Source organism: Protobothrops mucrosquamatus, unplaced genomic scaffold (assembly GCF_001527695.2).
Source record: "Protobothrops mucrosquamatus isolate PMUCROS unplaced genomic scaffold, P.Mucros_1.0 scaffold27, whole genome shotgun sequence".
Lineage (NCBI taxonomy): Eukaryota > Metazoa > Chordata > Lepidosauria > Squamata > Viperidae > Protobothrops > Protobothrops mucrosquamatus.
This window is the reverse complement of record NW_015386412.1, coordinates 24,777-40,226: the sequence shown is the minus strand read 5'-3', so window position 1 is coordinate 40,226 and position 15,450 is coordinate 24,777. Positions and strand designations below refer to the sequence as shown.

General features: G+C 44.7%; 2 protein-coding genes across 2 annotated transcripts; one reads left to right on the top strand and one right to left on the bottom strand.

Moving 5' to 3' along the window:
- Positions 1–1,748: 1,748 nt before the first annotated feature.
- On the bottom strand, positions 1,749–9,468 carry MPHOSPH10 (M-phase phosphoprotein 10). The gene is made up of 11 exons (XM_015810996.1): positions 9,352–9,468; positions 7,170–7,839; positions 6,623–6,783; positions 5,849–6,029; positions 5,546–5,687; positions 4,994–5,061; positions 4,385–4,522; positions 3,749–3,859; positions 3,278–3,385; positions 2,679–2,906; positions 1,749–1,997 (listed from the first exon to the last, which is right to left on the bottom strand). Exons 1-11 carry the CDS (start codon positions 9,447–9,449, stop codon positions 1,851–1,853), a joined length of 2,052 nt encoding a protein of 683 aa, XP_015666482.1. The 5' UTR covers positions 9,450–9,468; the 3' UTR covers positions 1,749–1,850.
- A 674-nt stretch (positions 9,469–10,142) lies between these two features.
- On the top strand, positions 10,143–14,481 carry MCEE (methylmalonyl-CoA epimerase). Its single transcript, XM_015811029.1, has 3 exons — positions 10,143–10,177; positions 12,866–13,191; positions 13,913–14,481. Exons 1-3 carry the CDS (start codon positions 10,147–10,149, stop codon positions 14,063–14,065), a joined length of 510 nt encoding a protein of 169 aa, XP_015666515.1. The 5' UTR covers positions 10,143–10,146; the 3' UTR covers positions 14,066–14,481.
- Positions 14,482–15,450: the final 969 nt, after the last annotated feature.

The following is a 15,450-nucleotide window of genomic DNA, read 5'->3' as shown; positions in this document are numbered from 1 at the left end:
TGGTTCCTAAACCAGGTGGTTACCATATCCTGTGGCAGTGAGTTCCCAAGGTTAACTGCCTGAAGAAGCCCTTTGAGCTCTCATACCTTTGAAAAAGGAACGATATCCCCAAGCCAGGTTTAACTCCTGGTGACTGGACAAAGTCTTGTCCCTTTGCTCTCCTTCTCCTGAAAGGACTCCCCACCACCACCACCTCCTTTATCCCTTCACTTTGCCCAACACCCTTTTTTCCTACAATTCCCAGGAAGTGTTCATTCACCTTTTGCATTTAGGACAGAATCTGGAGGCAATTTTGACTTCAAACTCTTTGCTGGTTTCCCCGGAAGCATCTGCCAGGTCTGGAAGCAAGATTTTGGAAGAAATGCAGATGTTTCTACACAGCCCTTTGAAGAGCCTTGGATGGCTCCGTTGGCAGCACAGAAACCTTTTCTGTGCAAGAAAAATCCCACCACTTCCCTGATTTTTTCCCCTGCTTCTTCCATTAGCTGACACAATCTTACTCTCCCCATCAATTAGACCAGCTTTTTCATTTTTAAAGACGGAACAGCCTTACATTTCCTCCCTATTAAGCTGCAAATGCTGCTGTTTGCTTTTAGCAAAAAATTGGAAATAAATTCAAATCCAGATTCGGGGTGTCTTTAATTGCCTTTGACAGATTTCCCCCTCAAAGCCCCAAATGGATATAACATACAATTATGCAGTCAGAGAAGGGAAAAAAATGTATTTAATGCCTTACTAAACCAACCGTATTCATTTCATGTGCTAAATGGCATCTTTTGATAGACTGTCTTCCCCCACTCTGCATTAAGGGCATAAAACTTTTCAATGCAAAAGGGATAATTGTAGCCTGAAAGGTAATTTTCCAAACTGAAAAAGCACCTTGAATAGTAATCAAGATTCCTGAGCTATCTTGCTTGCTTTTAATGCTGTTAAGATGACAAAATGGAGCTGCATTAACCAGACAAGTATGAAAGGCCTTACAATTAAATATCTACAAAAGGATAGTTTTTAATATACACCAGGCTGTGTTAGGAAATATAGTAGCTACCCATCTTCCTTGGAGAAGTCAAGCTCTTGAAAAAACAATAAACCTTTTACGGAATAGAGGATAACAGAGTTGGAAGGGACCTTGGAGGTCTAGTCCAATCCTTTGCCCNTTCTTCTTCTTCTTCTTCCAAAGCTGTATTTTACAGCTCCCAAACAAATGCAATCAGAAGTGTGGAACGGAGGATAGATGAAGATCTTAAGCCTTCCATTGGAACCCCTGAACTGACACAGAATTTATGCACAAATTTAATATTAATTCTGTTCAGCATATAAAAAAAAACCGAATCACTTCAAAGATTCACTTCAAAGTATGTCTCCAGTCAGTACTGGTCACCTGGCATTTTTACAAGTGATACATAACAGAAGGCAGGAAAAAGCACTAGGCTGCTGTTGGACAAATTCACCGAGCTGCAATTGGCTGACTGGGGAGGGGGACCAAAGGCAAGACTGAGAAGTAAATAAAAATAAAAATGAATCACTTCTATGTTATTGCTGAGAATCAACAGGGCCGTGTCCAGGACTTCATCATCCCTAACTCCTTTGTTCCTTTGGCCAAAAAATGCTTGGACTCTCTCACAAGCAGCCAGAGGTGACTGCAGGCTGTGGTCCAAAAAAGGCAAGAAGGCAGTTTTACATGTGACTGTACTGGATGGAGACCCCTGCATACAGCAATGACTTCAAGAGGAAAGGGGACACATATATGCTTATCAACAGAGTTTAATTCAAAGCACAGTTTTAAATTAAGAAAAGATAATAACCCAACCCTTATTCTAATTTATACAAAACAAAGCATGCATAATTTATCACAGCTTTAGCTTCTGGGCAGAGAGTTCCTGCTTCTTTGGTCTCTTCTGGCTTTTCTTTGTCTCCCGAATTTGCATTTTCACTTGATCTTGTAACTGAGAAAAGAAAGCCTTGGAAGACTTCAAAGCTTTCTCTCGGCCGTCATCCTGCAAAGGAGAAGCGTTTTATTCGGCGTAACTGAAACGCACACCAAGGAGAAACACACACACCCTTTAAAATAAAAAGATAAAAATAAAAACAGGCGGTTCGAGCCACACACGAAGCTTCTGGGAGAAAAAGCCCGCTTGTGTTCTGACTGTGACAAAATAGTAATGGCAGCTGTTGTATTAAGTGGCACAATCTTTCCGGCAGCCCAAAGCTTCCCCCACCCCCAAGAACTTGGCAAGATTTACACATTCATGCTTCACACGTTAATGAGGACAAAGGATGAAAGTGTCTCTGTGAGTGTGTGTGTGTGTGCGTGCGTGTTTGTGTGTGTGGGGTAGAAAGAAGGTTGGTTCTACTCAAATGCATCAAGATTCTGGAAACAGCTCCTTCGTATTTGCTGAGCCCTTAAATAAAGGGGGAGTTGGCTCAAGCCAAAAACTGTACCATTATCTTTTCCAAAGTGTAGCCCTCGACTTAACTACCACAAGATCTGGATCCCCCTTCCCCTCTGCTGTGGTTTGGAAGAGCCATGAAAATCGGGGATTTGGGGCCATTTTTTTTTTCATACCATCCCCTGGCCAACAAATGTTATAAAAAGGGAAGCTGCTCTCACAGTGAAGGCATCGGACCGAGCAAGCTTTGGCATTTGGGGGTCTTCGGCCCCACGTCACTCAGCATACCTTAAGCAACGAGGTGCCCCTTTCCTTGGTCAACTTTTCCAGCTGGGCCTCGGAGCCTTTTTTGCTGAGCTTGGCACTGGCTTCTGATTTCTTCTCCAGGAGCTTCTGCCTCCTCTCCCTCTCCTTCAGCCTCATGCGTTTCACCAGCTTCTTTTTCCGACGATCCCGTTTTTTATCCGCGGGGGTCTTCTCTGCGTCCGTTTTCACATCGCCCCCTTTGTTCTTCTTCTAAAATCGGAGCGAGTTAAGCATTTTGGCAAAAACAACAACAACACAATTTTGATCCCACGAATCTTAGCAGGGAACAGAGAAATCTCCATGATGCCCAACCCAGGTGCGCCACCACTAACACGTCCACAGCCCAGGAAATTTTGCTTTGTCTTTTGGAGGAGCTAGCTGGAATTATCTCCAGGCCTCAAGACGTCATTTTACTTTAGGCCAAGGAGACACCGGCGTTAAGAGAAGCAGCGATGGGCATGTGGGACAAATCAACTGCATGAGCCCACTCTGACTTCTCTCCAACCTGGAATGGAACCAGATTCCCAAGGACAGGATCAGCTAGTCATAGAGAGCAGGACAACTCAAGAGAAATGTCACACCTTGATTTCTTCAGGTGCCAGAAGGGCAGCATCGCTAATGTGCACCGGGGCAACCTCTTCCATGGTTATCGCTGGGAGGTTGGAGACGACTTTAACTTCCGGAACGGGCTAGCAGGAAAACCGAAAAAGAGACATGATGCATACAGCTCAACCTCATTCAACAATAGCAAAAAAAAATAAAAAAAAAAATGAAGTGGAATTGGGTGCTAAAATGCCTAAAAGCTGCATTTCATCTGTACTTATTTATCATCCTAGGTGACTTTAAGATGGGAAGGACGTCAACTCTGCTGGCTGGGGAATTCTGGGAGTTGAAATCCCCCCATCTTAATGTCTCCAAAGGTTGAGAAACACTGATATGGACTTTAAAAGTTTGCCAAGAGAAGAGACAGTGTTCTCAACCCTTCTACTCAAAACTTTGAGCTTTTATTCACAAAATACTTGCTCCCAGGTCTGCAGGGACACCGTACTTACCGGTTTCGGCATGAAGTGGAAGTTGGACAGGGCATCCAGTTTGACAAAGAGAGAGTCCATCATTTTCTGTATTTCGACATGCTCGGGTTTTTCTTCCTCTTCAGTTTTTTTCTGCATTAACACAAGGTGGGATGAAGAAGAGCAATTCCCAATTTTTTTTTTTAAAAAAATGGCAAGATATGAGGTATTTTAATTAACTTAATTTTTAATCTGATATAAAATATAAGATGTGGTTTCTTCTATCAAATGATTTGTGGTATTTTACTGCTGAATGTCAAGAAATTAAACACATGGGCATAAAACAGGGTCTTTTAAATCTGTACCAACCCAGGTTACACCTGAGTGCTTTTGGAAGTTTTTCTCAAAAAGGTAGGATATCTGGGTACTATTTTTTTCTTGAAAGCCCAAACATAATTTCTAACCATATTGTAAACCTTGTCCAATCCATAATAGATAATTCAAGCACTAAGAAAACAAAAGCAAATCGGTGAAGTCCACTTCAGAATTAGAAATTAACTTGCAATTCTTTTTTCCTTACTTATTCACATGACCACAATTCCTGGGTCTTCAAGTAGAAATAACCAAACTACTTCTGCAGAGGTGCATAGTAAATTTCACTAATCAACAGTAACACACCTGGTTCAGTTTCAAATATTCCTGCTCGTAAATTTCAGCAAGACTCAATTTGCTTTTCTCCTGATCCAGAGTCAAACGCTTCTTATACTCAAAGGGATCTTCTTTTGGTTTTTCTTTACGGACAACATCGTCCCAAGCCTAGAACACAAAATGTTAAAATGATGTGTCGGGGGTTTCTTGTGTGTGTTTTTAGAAAAAAACTCCAGAGCAATGCTTGCCGCAGGTAGCAATGAACATCTGACTTTGGGTTAGTTTTACCTTTATGCAATTCCTTCTCTGTAGTAAGCCACAAAATTAGCTGACAAAATTGCAGGAGTTAAGAAAATAAATCTGCATAATGTAAAAAGAGGTGTTTAAAAAAAAAAAACAAAAACAGCCACACCAGAATAATGAGAACTTGGCAACCTTTTAACCCTGAAGCACCAGATTACTTTCTTAGGAAAAAAATCCACAGCAGCAGAATCTTAAAGATTCTCAAAAGGTAGGGAAATTGTATTTTCCACCACTTTCAAGGAAGGATACCCACAATCCAGAAAACTTATGGTTTTTAGCTATGGCAGCCAAATGGTCTCAGCAACAGCAAGAAAAAGATTAATCATTTTTACTCACTTGATCTTTTATCCTTCTCTTGATAATCTCTTCCAGCTCAAGAGTTGTTTCTTCTGTGACCATAGGAGCTGAGAACACACAAACGCACACACACACAAAAACACCCCAGTGAGATTTAACAGTATCCTTTCTGAAAATAACCAGATGATGGAATCATCTTGGCCACGTACAAACCAGCATTCCTAGCTATAAGAGCCAGTTAGGTTCAGGTGCCGGCCTAGAAACTGGGAGATTGGGAGTTCTAGCCCCGCCTGAGGCAGGAAAACCAGTTGGGTGACTTTGGGCCGATCACCAGGAAACGGTGAGTTCTAGTCCTTCTTTTGGCATGAAAACCAACTGAGTGACTTTGGGTCAGCCACCCTCTTTCAGCCCAACCTACCTCACAGGGCTGTTGCTGTGAGGAAAATAAGAGGAGGAAGGTGTATTGGAAATGTTCACCACCTTGAGTTATTGGTATAAATAATAAAGGCGGGATAAAAATCAAATAGATCAATACATTAAATGCGAAAGAGCTCTCTCCCCCGGAGCTTTTGTGCTCAGTTCAAGGGTTACCCATTCGGACGGCATGGTCAAACAGCAGCATCTCCTGCAGGAGGCTGTTCTCGGGCCTCCTCTGTCCCGCAATTTCGCCTTTCAGTTGCCACGGCTTCTCCTTCAGCAGCTCCTCTTCGAGGGATTTTATTTTCTCGCTCATCTGTAAGGAGAAAATGAGCCGCCTTAATTCTCAAAAGGCACGACTGTTTCTTGTTTCTTCCTCAGTTTGTTTTTTTTCCAGCCTGAAGATTTTGTATTTACAAAGATTCTTTCAGATAACAGTTGCATGGATTTAGGTCTCCTGCCGATACGCAAGTTCACCTTTTCCTGTCTTTTCTCAAAGGACGATTTCATTTCAGGGGGCTTGTTAGATTTTCCCTGGAGTGGGTCAGCTTCCTCTTCCACGTCGCTGTCAAAGGGCAAGGAGAAGGTCACTCTTTTTGAGAGGTCTTTGCTTTTTCCACATTCGATCTGTCTCGTTTCACCCAAGACCTCGGCGCTCCTATTCAACCACAGGATAAAAAGATAAAAATTAAGATTCATTAGGCACGTATTTTTTATTTACTGTCTTCTTCATCCCGCCTTTATTCACTCAAGGCAGTGAACATACCTAATACTCTTTCCTTCCTCCTATTTTCTCCACAACAACAATCCTATAACGTGCGTTGGGGTGAGACACAGTGATTGGCCCACTCATTGATTTTCAGGCCTAAGGGGGGACTAGAACTCACCGTCCCCTGGTGATTGGCTCAAAGTCACCTAGCTGACTTTCATGCCTAAGGCAGGACTAGAACTCACCGTCCCCTAGTGATTGGTTCAAAGACACCCAACTGGCTTTCATGCCTAAGGGGGGACTAGAATTCACCGTCTCCTGGTGATTGGCCCAGAGTCACCCAGATGGCTTTCATGCCTAAGGCGGGACTAGAACTCAAGTCTCCTGGTTTCTACATCAGCACCTGAACCACCACACCAACTGGCTCTTACTGAATATATTTGTTACTGAAGTATCTACAAAATTTGCCCTATAGATGTATTAAGATTTCATCACCCCTGACTAAAATAGTAGAACTGCGCCTTTAGATATCAGCCACATACTCGGGAGTACTCTCAACACTGCCTTCTTCCTCTTCCTCTTCTTCCTCTTCTCCGCCTTCTCCACTCTGGCTATTTCGGTCCTCTTCATCCAGGGGACCGCTGCTCTCATCCACAGGATCAAAGTAATCTTGATATTTAAGATCGCGAGCACTTTTAATCGCCTGAGGGAGAAGAAAACAGAACTTGATGGGCAGTGAATATTTAACACACTGGAATGAGAATGACTAAAAGAAGTGTTCTCAAAATACGTGGAATATTATCTGTAGAGTTTTGCCTTGGGATTTTCCAGGAAGAGTCCCTTTTGTTTCAAAGTATGCACGTAAACAAAGCAGAACTTTTTTTAAAAAATGCACAATTTGATAAATATTCTGTCTGCAGCAATGCTTTGTGGACTTCAATTCCCAGGATTCCTCAGTCAGCTATTCTAAGTTGATCTGGAGAATGGTTTTGAAATCCAATTCTTTCCAAGGGCCTCAAAATAATGTCATTTTTAAGAAGAAACTAAATCTACCTTATAGAAATACGGTATTTTCTTTCAAGCGCTTACCTTCTTCTTCATTGTTCCAAATTCCTCTTCCTCCTCCTCATCTTCAGAGAGAATCTCTTCGAAATAATCTATTCCTTCGCTGTCACTACCTCTGTTTCCTTCTTTCTCCTCTGCCTCCAATGCGGCCTCCATCTCAGAGAGTTTGAAAAATCTGTCGTCCACCAGGGAGTCTGTCCCCGTCTTTTTCCTAACGTTCTTTGACTTTTGGATTTGCTTCTCTAACTTATCGATGTCAAAGTCCAGCTCAGAATCCTCATCGCTGAAAAAACCAGTTTTGGAGGCTTCTAAATTGCTTCTCTTTTGGTCAAGCTCCTCCTCCTCTTCTTCTTCACTGTGACCACTGCTGCAGCTGGATTCCTTTTCTGCCTGGTCCTCCAAATCCATCTCCTCCTCGCCATCTTCTGCCTCCTCCTCCTCCTCAATGTCTGGGAGAAGGGAAAGCACCCCCTTTCCCTCATCCTCCACGTTTCTAGCAACCGCTTTCTTCAAGGACCCCAGGACGGCATGGTTCTGGAGTTCCAGTTGTTGCCAGATCTGTTCCTCATCGAAGTTCTCCACCACCAGCTCTTCTAAAGGGCTTCCAGCCACAGCTTCTCCTCGGAGGGCGTGGTGGAAATCGTACAGCGCTTTGGTCAAGGCGACGAAGTCAGCAGCAAGGCCATCCTGGACACTGGAAAGCAAAGAGGTTACAGGCTACTCACCAAATGAGATTCATCCCTTCTTTAAACCTGGTTGACCTCCATATCCTCATTTCATAACACAGGTTAACTTTTATCTTTATTTTTTAGATGTTCTATTGGTTTAGATGTTTTATTTAGATGCTTTATTGATGTTTTATGGTAGTTTCTTAGTTGTGAGCCACCCAAAGTCTTTGAGAATCAGGTGGCATACAAGTTTAATAAATCATCATCATGTTTTATGAATTTTGTTGTAATTTCTTTGATTGCTATGAGTCCCAGAGTCACTGAAAACTGGACAGCAAACAAGTTTAATAAACCATTATCATTTTGTTTTGATTTTATTGTAGTTTGTTGCAAGCCACCTAAAGTAGTTGAGAGTGGTGACATACAAGCTTAATAAGTCACCACTATTATGACGTTTTATCAATTTTATTGTGATTTCTTTGTTGTAAGCTGCTCAGAGCCAATGAGAGTTTGCCAGCATAAACCATTAACTATTAAATGTTTCCTTGATTGTACTGCAATGTATTTGTTGTGAGCCATTCAGACACCAAGAATTGGACAGCAAACAAGCTTAATAAATCACTATATTACTATTATTTTATTGCAAACCAGGTTCCCGGGATACAAAACCAGCAGGGGTTTTGGGATTGAGACCAACAACCCTCCCTTGAATCCCCGGGAAAAGGCGCCCCTCCTTCCCCAACCGGGCGCCCTCTGGGCTGCACCTGACGGATTTCCACCTGGCAGCCAAAGGGCTCAGCTACAGCAAAGAGGGGACGGCCATCCCTAAGCCAACTCCGCTGTCCTCCAAGAGATTTCCTGCCTGCCTCGCAGGGAGGCTGGGAGCCATGGGAGTTAATAATAATAATAATAATAATAATAATAATAATAATAATAATAATAGTAATAATAATAATAACTTTATTGTCACTTTGAAAGTACACCAATCGGCATACATCAAAATGAAATTTCGTTGCATACAGCTCTCAAAGGGTCACCCCCTCCGATATACATTCCTTGTTCATGGGCAGCTCAAGTTTCAGATCGTCCATTTTAGTCTCTAGGGAGCGAACGATGGCAAACAGGACAGATGGAAATGGAGCTCCATGTGGATTAGCCCTCAAATTAGCTTATATTCCTGCACGACAACCTCGCCTCCTTTCCTTTTTCTGATCCTGTCTCTTCTACCTTTTCCTTAAAGAGGCCTCACTCCTTTTTGCCCCTGGAGAATGCTGCCGCCGCCACTAACTCCTCCAAAAGCCTCTCCCCCATCCTCTGGGCCTGCCGACAGCCTCATCCAGTTCCTTCGCTCCGTAAGCCCCGGGACCTCTCCTCCTCTGGAAACAGCCCTGATTTGCAATAGAATCCGTCGCTGGGCCAGCAGTCAGATCTTGCTGCTGGCAGAACAATTTCAAACAGCGCCAACGACTTTGTTGTAGTGCAACACTTCGGAAGGGGCCGATCCACCCGCCCGAACCCGCCTTTCGGCGCATCTCTACCTGAGGAACTGCTGGGGGCGACCCGCGGCGGCGCCCAGAAGCTCCAAACACGTGTCCAGCCGCTGCCGTGGAGACGGGAGCGCAGCGAGGTCCGCCATGCTTCTCCGGCGCCCCCTCGGCGCGTCCGTCCCCCAAACGGCTCCGCCCGGCAACGCGCGCTCCGCGGAGGAAGGTTCCGCCGGGGAAAAAAGATCCGGGGGGCTCTGCTCTACCAGCGCAGCTCCCGAACCCTTTGCGGGGGGGGGGGGGGGGAGACTCCAGCTGCTTTTCTCGCGCTGCTCTCCCCTCGCTCCTTGCCTATATATCTCTTTGCAGCTTTCTCTCCCTTATATCCTCCCAACAGCCCTGCAAGGTGGGTCGGCCATCTGTTGCAAGGCTGAGGGAGAATTTGCACCGGGTGGGCATGCACAGACGCCCTGCAAAGGCGGGTCCTTTGGGGCAGGTGGCATCGTCGGAGCGCCTTCAGCTTTTGGAAAAAGGAAATCCTGATTTGCAACAGACCCCCCGAGGCATCCTTAGAATTCCTCTCCCGCTGATCGGAAGGAGCCCTACAGACAATAAATACTGCATTCCCTGCCTTGCATTGTGGCTTCTCTCTCTTTTTAAAGTTATTTACCTGAAAAGGTAGTAGCCGTTTGGGGGGAAATCCTTGAAAGTGGTTGGCGCTAGGACCCAGCGGCCTCCTTTCGCCCTTGCAAGCTTTTTGACCCCGCGGGGACGCAGTTGCCCGTTCCTCTGTGGCTTCACTGCGCCTAAAAGGCGAAGAAGCCGAGCCTGGCCGTGCCAGGTATAAAGATGGCCGTCCTCAAGGGTAAACTGGTGGCAGGTATGTGCTGGGAAGCTGGGGGAAGAAACGGGGCTGGGACGGGGGGAGGCTCTTTCCGCATGAGACCCCTTTGCAACCTTGCTGGATAGGACTTTTTGCACACTTTGCATGCTTGCATTGGTGCAACTATCCTCCCATCTGCTGCTTTGTGAGATTAGGCGTTGCAATAGCTGGAGTCAGCTGCTGCAATGCTCTTTCCCTGGGGCTGTGCTTTGAAGCGCGCAAGGCGGGGGTGCAATTCCTTCCTGTGTCTGGAATGCATTCTAGGGGTAGGCTGCTCCTGTACATGGAGGCTCCATTGCCACCTCAGGGCAGCTCATGCCTCTTTACATACTTGGCTGCTTTGGGAAGATCGCAAGTTGCAGTCTGTCCTGCACGTGGGGAGAAAACAGCCCATTGGGGTGTCTGTGGGGTAGGCAGTCCTGTAGTAGCTTTTCAAAGAGAGCTTCATTTTGTACTTCTGAATTGCATGAACTAGACTTGCTAGAAGAGCACTTTTCTCAATGTTAGCCTGTGGACTCCAACTCCCAGAATTCCCTAGCCAGCCTATTTTAAGATGGGTGGACTTCAACTCCCAGGATTCTCCACTCAGCATGCTGGCTGGAGAATTCTGGGGGTTGAAATCTGCACATTTTAAAGTTCCCAGATTTGCAAAACACTGCCCTAAATTCTTTGATGTGCTAGATGGACAAAAAGCCAAAGGCAGTCTAAACATCTGACTGACTATGCAACTGACTAATAACAACAATAATATAATAATTAGTAATTGCAAAATGCAGCTGTGCTTGGAACAGCTGTGAAGATACCTTTAACACCATCACACAAGAACATCTGCGTCTCCCAAGTCCTTGGAAAGACTTAATAGGTGGATAAAATGCCAAATCCAGTCTCAACATCTGGCTGACTGTGCAACCAACCATAATAATAATATCTAACATTTAGGACAGTAGGAAACTTCCACAACTGAATTTTTATTGCATTGCACAATTATTTTGTCGCAGTGATGTTTCCAGTAATCCAGCCAACAATAAACTGCTTGTCACATTTGTCTACGAATTGTGGCGGCTCCAACAGGCACACCTTTAGTTTCCCACACACACACCTCCCTGCAGGGCAAGTCACTCGCCCCTCAATCCTGCCTACAGCTAAGTTGGCAACTAGTTCAAAATTTGAACAACAGCAACCTGGTTTCTTTCAGGTTGGTCTAAAAAAGACAGCAGGAACCAGCTGCTTCTGCAGCCAAGAACATGGTACCTACCCCAGCCTTAAGGTGGGGTGGAAAAGGGGATTAGTTTATTCATATTTGCAGTTTAACACATTTTTGAATGTGAAACATCAGGCATTTTGCAGCGTGCTTAACAGCTGGGGAGAGAAATGCTAAAAGATTTCTCCTGTGAAAAACTATAAACATTGTATAGGACATTTTGGGGATGTCAGGCACCGGCACACAATTCACACAAAGGAATTCTGAAAAGTTTGATATTTGGCTGTTGAAAGTGTAACTTTGTGTGTCTGTAAGCCTCACTTAGCAACAGAAATTTTGGGCTCAATTGTCGTAAGTTGAGGACTGTTTGTACTTTCAAACACTTCTCTCATCTTAATGCAGCCTTTTCGGCTAGACCAGCATTGTCCTGGTCCATTTTCCAGATGAGAAAACTGAGGAGAGGAAAAGCATGAATGGCTATTTGAGGAAGGATAAATTTGAACCTGATTTTTAGCTCCATTCCTTCACATTATTTTTTTTCCTTGGGAGTAAGTCCCATTGAATCTCCTTCTGAGTAGATTCATAAGATTGCACGGTTTAATGGACTTTTCTGCATCAAACCCCTTCGACATCGTTCCTGAAAGAAAGGGAGGGGGGGAACTCCAGGATAAATTATTTGCACTTGTAAAGCACTCTGGGGTTTAAAAAAAAAATGTTACAGGAATATTTTAAATAATAAACACGTCAGGCATAGTAGGGAATGTAAAGTGGGCTCCATAAGGTTAATTAATAATAAATGAATAATGTTTTTCAAGACGGTAGCAGAAGGTGAAAAGGAACCGTTTGTAGAGGCAGACCTATTAGGGAAACCCCACGTGGATTTTTTGCCCCAGGGAAATGGAAAAGCAAGGCTTTAAAGGGCAAAACAGACCCTCCGCATATTTTTCTTGAGGATAAAAATTATTTTGCTGACAAAAATCATGCTTTGTAGCTGCCCTGGAAGAAAAATCTTGAAGGGGCTCTGTATTTGCAAGGATTGTCTTCAGAGCTGACATTTCAGCCCAAGAACTGAGCAGTGTTTCTTTCAACCTTGACAACCTTAAGATGGGTGGACTTCAACTCCCAGAATTCCCATGCTGGCTTGGGAATTCTGGGAGTTGATGTCCGCCCATCATAAAGTTGCAAAAGTCGAGAAACCCTATTCTAGAGTGTGCAATTCAACTGAAGCCGCCCTAATTTTCAGACCAGGAGAAGGAGCGAAGATTGCAGAACATACCAGGAAAATATGGTGTCTTCCTTCTCATCCATATCTGGAATGCTGGTCACCTGCACGTCTGCTCTTCCTTCTTACCATCCTTCACACCTGCAGGGCTCCACCTGGTACCCTGCAGAAGTGAAGCATCATAGCACCCAGGCTTTCCAGCGATTACCCTACCCATCTGGGCATTGCTGATGTTGGAGATGTGGTTTTCTTCTTGTCCCAGGTCTTTTCACGCGCCTGCGCTGGAGATCTCCGATGGTGAGAGGGTCCTCAGACCAGGCGGTTCCCCAAGCTTTGTGGAGGTTGGGGAAACTCAACCATGTAGCCATCGCCGTGCCCAACCTGGAAAAGGCCACCGCTCTGTATAGGGACGTGCTACAAGCCCGAGTGAGTGAGGTCGTTCCCCTCCGGGACCACGGGGTCTACACGGTCTTTGTGGAGCTGGGGAACACGAAACTGGAGCTTCTGCACCCCCTGGGAGAAAAGAGCCCCATCACAGGTTTCCTGCAAAAAAATAAGGCCGGGGGAATGCATCATATCTGCCTGGAGGTATTTTCTGTTTTTGTTCCAAGCCAAAGAGATTCTTCTGAGCAAAATCTGCTTTAGAAAGGCGGGTAGTCCCCAAATTACAACGGTTCATTTAGTGACCGCTCAAAGTGACAACGGCACTGAAAAAAGTCACATGACTGTTTTTCACACGACCGTTGCAGCGTCCTCCTAGTCCTGTGTTCAAAATTCAGCTGCTTGTCAGCTGACTCATATTTATGACCATTGCAGTGTCCTGCAGTCACATGATCCCCTTTTGCGACCTTCTACCAGGCAAAGTGAATGAGGGAAGCCAGATTCACTTAACAACCGGGTTACTAATTTAATAACTGCAGCGTTGTTTAACAATTGTGGCAAGGAAGGTCGTAAAATGGGGCAAAACTCACTTAACAACTGTCTCCCTTAGCCACAGAATTTTTGGGCTCAATTGTCATAAGCTGAGGACTACCTGTAGGCGCTTAAACGAAGGGATCAGGGGGCTTGCGAATCCTAAAAATTGACTTTGCATTTCTTTAATTTGTTTTTAAGGCACAGAGGAGGTAGGGAAAAAGGGGTACAGGGTTCCAAATAGCACTGAACTATCTTCCCAAGCCTCTTTCCCCAATAGCCTTGCGCGTTGAGAGTTGTATTTGAGGAACATCTGGGGCCCCAGAGGTTTTCTATCCTTGTTGTTTAGAAGTCGCCCCTCTATTTCTCACAAATAACTCTTCAAATAACCCTCCAGGTGGACAATATCACCAACGCCATTGAAGAGCTGAAGAGGAAAAAGATCCGCGTTCTGAGTGACACACCCCAAATCGGTGCCCACGGAAAGCCGGTGGTTTTCCTCCACCCCAAAGACTGCGACGGGGTGCTGGTAGAGCTGGAACAAGCCTAGTTCTCCGGAAAAGGGGGATGCGTCCATCACACGTTTTGCGGCAACCAAGCTCCCCTTAGCCTCCTAGGAGAGACTTTGCGCCTCTCTCTCCTTTGTGGCACGTATCGGGGTGCCCCTGTGATGCAATGGGGCTCCCAAAACTCCAGGCCCCCATTTTGAAGGGGCAGGGGCAGGATTGCCAGCGGCAGTTTCCGCTGAGAGATCCCATCCAGATTTCGGGGAATGCACCCCAATAAACACACGGCGTAACCGGAAATATGGATGCAGAACTTCACATAAAGAACCACAAATTTACTATTAAAAACCAAGGAGAAAAGGGTGGGTGTTTTTGAGTGTTTGAGCCAAATTAGCAACACGATACTTTCTTTAGGGCAGTGATTTTCAACCCTGGCAACTTTAAGATGGGTGGACTTCAACTCCCAGAATTCCCCAGCCAGGTAAAGTTGCCAAGATTGAGAAACATTGCTTTTAATGCCTGCATTTCTGTTCCTTGGGGTATATATTTCCTTAATCAGCTGGGTGCTCATTAAGATTTTTGTTTTTCCTCTAACTATTGCAAGTCCTGGGTCTCATTTTCAATCCATTTGAAAGAAACGGATCTGAAAATCTCCATTCGCAAGTAAGAAAGCAGGAGACGGATGGAGAGTCACAGATGCTTTTCTTCATAATTGCTCCGGTATTCCCTTAAGAAAAGAAGAAGCTTTTGCTTTTCGTGTTCTGAAGCATCACTTAATAATGAGACGATTGTTGTTACCGTATGAGCAATTTTGCCCTCCTGGAACAGTGGCTGTCGGGCAGTTTGTTCTCTGTGGTTGCCTTTTTGGTATGCTTGCAAAAATGTGGCTATCGGGAGAATATATATATATATATTTGGAAGAAACAGAGTCTTTAAATCTTAAAAAAATAATTCAGCTGCTAGCCCTAAAGGAATTATTTCTAGTTATTAGAGCTCCCCATAATTTCAAATCCTTTGAATAAGCAATGAGCAATTAAAAGACAGATTTGTTTAACCAGCTAAGAAAAATGTGTGGCTGTATCAAAATGGGGCCCTGGATTTTCTTGTGGTAATTGAAAACACAGCCCTCTGTCTCCCTATTCAGAATTTTACTTATTTATTTAGTGTACAGCATATCATACATGGACTAGCAGTATGTATTAACATTTCATCCACATTAGTAAAACACATCAGATGAGTTGGCTAACTATCGCCCGGTCTCCAACCTTCGCTTTGCGGCGAAGGTTGTTGAGAGTGTGGTTGCGCGGCAGTTCCCTCGTCACCTGGATGAAACAGATTATCTAGACCCATACCAGTCGGGCTTCAGGCCGGGACACAGCACGGAAACGGCATTGGTCACGTTGGTAAATGATCTCTGGAGGGCCCGGGA

Bases quoted from the DNA above. Each gene is read 5' to 3' on its own strand.
- MCEE (XM_015811029.1), top strand. From the start codon at position 10,147: ATGGCCGTCCTCAAGGGTAAACTGGTGGCAG. The intron at 10,178-12,865 runs GTATGTGCTGGG...TTCTTGTCCCAG, and splicing joins CAAGGGTAAACTGGTGGCAG to GTCTTTTCACGCGCCTGCGC. The intron at 13,192-13,912 runs GTATTTTCTGTT...ATAACCCTCCAG, and splicing joins TGCATCATATCTGCCTGGAG to GTGGACAATATCACCAACGC.
- MPHOSPH10 (XM_015810996.1), bottom strand. From the start codon at position 9,449: ATGGCGGACCTCGCTGCGCTCCCGTCTCCACGGCAGCGGCTGGACACG. The intron at 5,062-5,545 runs GTAACCCTTGAA...GTGTGTTCTCAG, and splicing joins TGACCATGCCGTCCGAATGG to CTCCTATGGTCACAGAAGAA. The intron at 4,523-4,993 runs GTGAGTAAAAAT...TTTGTGTTCTAG, and splicing joins AGAGAAGGATAAAAGATCAA to GCTTGGGACGATGTTGTCCG.